General features: G+C 46.2%; 1 protein-coding gene across 1 annotated transcript; it reads left to right on the top strand.

Annotated features, from left to right (window-relative positions):
* The first annotated feature begins 311 nt into the window (after nucleotides 1–311).
* On the top strand, nucleotides 312–1,286 carry LOC147712948 (olfactory receptor 6F1-like). Its single transcript, XM_086919736.1, has one exon. It carries the CDS (start codon nucleotides 312–314, stop codon nucleotides 1,284–1,286), a length of 975 nt encoding a protein of 324 aa, XP_086775862.1.
* The last annotated feature ends 2,545 nt before the right edge of the window (nucleotides 1,287–3,831 follow it).

Below are 3,831 nucleotides of genomic sequence, written 5' to 3' on the forward strand. Positions count from 1 at the left end.
TGTAAAATTCAAAAAGATAGCAACTTAATAGCATTCAGTAAAGGAACAGCCTTTTTTTGTGTACTAATGTTTTGATGATTGAAATTATTATTCACATGCATATGTTATTATTGCTAGTGGCAGTAGTAGTAGTTGCAATAGTAGTAATAGTAGCAGCATTAATAGAAGTTCTAGTGGTATTTTATGATGGTGACGATTATAACTATATAATTAAATTATTGTTATTTTTGTTACAACGTTATTATTATTAATCTGAACAATAATTCCATTATCTTTGTTTTTAGAAAGAAATATAAAGCAAGAAGGCAATTATGAAAAATGCTAATACAACTGAGATAAGAGAATTCATTCTCTTGAGCCTGGGAGACACTCCAGTCATTCAGATTGCTTTCTTTCTAATATTTTTAGTGATCTACATTTTAACTGTGGTAGGAAATGTTCTCATTATTGTGTTAATATGTGCCAGCCCTAATCTTCAAACACCCATGTATTTTTTCCTCACTCACTTGGCAACACTTGAAACCTTCTATGTATCTGTCACTGTTCCCAAGATGTTGGAAAACTTCATTTCAGAAAGCAGATCAATATCCTTTGCTGGCTGTATCACACAGTTGTTTTTCTTTGGTTTCTTGGGGTCGACAGAATGTTTTTTACTAGCGCTGATGGCTGTTGACCGGTACTATGCAATATGTGTACCACTGAGGTATCACACTATCATGAACAACAGTATGTGCTTTCAGTTAGTGATGTCTTCATGGGTCTGTGGTTTCCTGTTTACTTTGCTTTCCATTAGTTTGATCTCAAGTTTGCAGTTTTGTGGCTCCAACAGGATTCAACATTTCTTCTGTGACATTTCTCCTCTTTTGCAGCTATCATGCACAGACCCTCAAAATGCAGAAACTGTGATATTCCTTATTGCTTCATTTATTCTGCTGAGCTCATCTTTTGTAACTATATTGTCTTACATACGGATCATAGCTACAATTGCGAATATCCCATCCTCCACTGGACGTAAGAAGGCTTTCTCCACATGTGCTTCACACATCTCTGTGGTTGTCATCTATTATGGGACCATGATTTTCGTGTATGTGAGGCCCACAACGTCTCGATCCATAGATTTCACCAAAGTGATATCTGTCCTGTACACAGTGGTAACCCCTTTACTAAATCCATTCATATACACCTTGAGGAACAAAGAAGTCAAACAAGCTTTGATGAAATGTATTTCACATTATTGCCTCCTTTCAACTACTCAATTTATAAATAACTGGAAGTTGATGTTTTAAGTGAGCTAATCTAATTCTCATTATATGGCTTCGTGTATAATGACCTAAAATCTGCAGTCATACGTGTCATGAGAACAACTTTTTCTCAATGCGAAGCGTAATGATTTTTAATAAACGTATTTTAAGATAATTGACAGTAGTAAGAAGAAAACAATGTAGGATTTTTGTCAGGCCCTTAGTGTCTTCTTTGGAAGTCTACAATCTCCACAGGAATGAGGCAGAGGGCTGTAGGCCAAGCCAGTTCCATGAGGTCGGATACTCTTTTGGAGAAGGACCAATGAAAATGATTTCCTGATTTGGAGAACATAGTGGGAGAAGCTGCAAAGTCAATCCGAAATGTGATTCACTTGAGCCGGATCAGCAAGCAGTTTGGTCCTGGTCTCCTCAATGTTCTCAGTGCAGTTTTTTCTGTTTTGGGAATTGGCTTATGGTGATCTTTAGCACAACAACCAATGGTATAGGACTAATGAGACACCACTTGAGGGTTCAGCACTCACTCAGGCTAGGGCCAGATGCTTTGTAAAGATGGTGGGAACCTTTTGTGCCCCTAGGGCTCTGAACAGGAGGCTGGCAAACTAGCCACTGGAGTCTCTCTGGTAGTTGTGGGTTCAGGCAAAGATACAGGACTTAACAGCAGGACTGACCTCTGAGGCATTTAGGCTGACTCCAGGTAGCAAAGCAGTCCTTCCATGTACAGCAACGCAGTCTCATAGAGTGCACAGTTAGTCACAGCATGTCAGGTCAAGACTCACCTGGGCTTGTGAAGCAATTCTGCAGAGACGACAGGAACCACTGCCCCTGTTCCCAAACAACCCCCGCGGGGAGTACACCCGTCATGGATTGGATGAATCCAGGGATGGGGGCCAAATAAGCAAGAGGAGTGGCCTTGGTGGATGGGACGTAGGGTAGGGTTTTGGCACAGATGAGGGAACAAGAGAAGATCAGGTTAGGACGTGACACTACTCCTGCAGTATAACACCCCACAAAACACATGCAGGAAGGAGCCCCTGCTCCGGTACTTACCAAGACACACCGTTCTTGCAGAACCAAGGAAGAGGTCAGCAATGTAGCGTCCAGGTGCCTTGGTGCCTCGGAGGAGAAATGAAATAAAGCGCTCCTGCGCAAGAACCACCAAGTACAAACAACTTATAAGAAGGCGCTCCTGTGCGTAAGTGAACAGTACTAGGACTCCAGGGTAAGCGCTATAGCGCGGCCCAGTGCATGTTTGAGCAACGCTCCTGCGCCACATGCAATAGTTAAGCAGTGTTCCTACGCTTCATGCGTCAGGTAATCAACAGTAGCGCTCCTGCGCAACTGCCAAAATCAAAAGCAACACAAGTAAAGAATGTCACAGTGCTCCTGCGCTTACTGACAGGAAATGCAGCAGCGCACCTGCGCCACTGCCTAATGAGGGGCCACACCAGGTAAGAAATGCAGCAGTGCTCCTGCGCGGCTGCCAAGGAAAGGGTTAACCTATTCTCAACAAAAAGTATCAAAGCGCTCTCAGCGCTCAGTGAATTGGTGCAATCCTTAGTGCCCCCGCAAAGCTGTTTGAGTCCCAGAGGTTCAGGGGAGAACTGGCCAGCGCACCACACGATGTCGAGGACAAAGTAAGCGGCAAGAAGAAGTCACGTACCGCATACTGGAACAGGGAAGGCGTTACCGTGACTCGTAGTGCAGCGGAACCTCCAGGAGTCTGACGGGACAGGAGAACAGTCCTCCGACGTCTGCTGAGCTCCGTACTTTACTTCGGAATCAGAAGCACCGATCCGGCGGTGCTTCACGCATTTATGCGTAGTCCCCCGGAAGTGCTTGTTTAGGCGGTGGACTAGACCGGGACACCACTTCCGGGCGGAAGTGAGTATTCCCGATGCCTGCATGTGTCCTTTGGCGCCCGGAATGACGGAAAGCCGCCACATGACACAGCAACAGGCAATCAAGCAATCAGTCGTACTTGTAAAGCGCGCTACTCACCCGTGAGGGTCTCAATGTGCTGGGGGGGGGCTTGCTACTGCTCAAACAGCCACGTCTTGAGCTGCTTCCTGAAGGTGAGATGATCCTGCGTCAGCTGTAGGTGGGTGGGGAGGGAGTTTCACGTCTTGGCCGCCAGGTAGGAGAAAGATCTTCTCCCGATGGTGGTTCTGCGAATCCGTGGGACGGTGGGAAAGGCGAGGCTGGTAGATCGGAGTTGGCGGGTGGGTGTGTAGAACGTGAGGCGGTTGTTGAGGTATTTGGGGCCCTTGTCGTGAAGAGTCTTGTGTGCGTGGGTGAGCAGCCTGAATGTGATTCTCTTGCTGACGGGGAGCCAGTGCAGGTCTCTCAGGTGGGCAGAGATGTGGCTGTGACGGTGGATGTACAGGATGAGTCGTGCAGAGGCTTTTTGTATGTGTTGGAGTCTTTTTTGTAGTTTGGCTGTGGTACCCGCATAGAGAGTGTTCCCGTAGTCCAGACGGCTGGTGACTAGGGCCTGGGTGACCGTCCTTCCGGTTTCCATGAGGATCCACCGGAAGATCTTACGGAGCATTCGTAGGGTGTTGAAGCATGA

The sequence above is a fragment of the Lissotriton vulgaris genome, chromosome 5 (assembly GCF_964263255.1).
Source record: "Lissotriton vulgaris chromosome 5, aLisVul1.2, whole genome shotgun sequence".
NCBI classification, from domain to species: Eukaryota; Metazoa; Chordata; class Amphibia; order Caudata; family Salamandridae; genus Lissotriton; species Lissotriton vulgaris.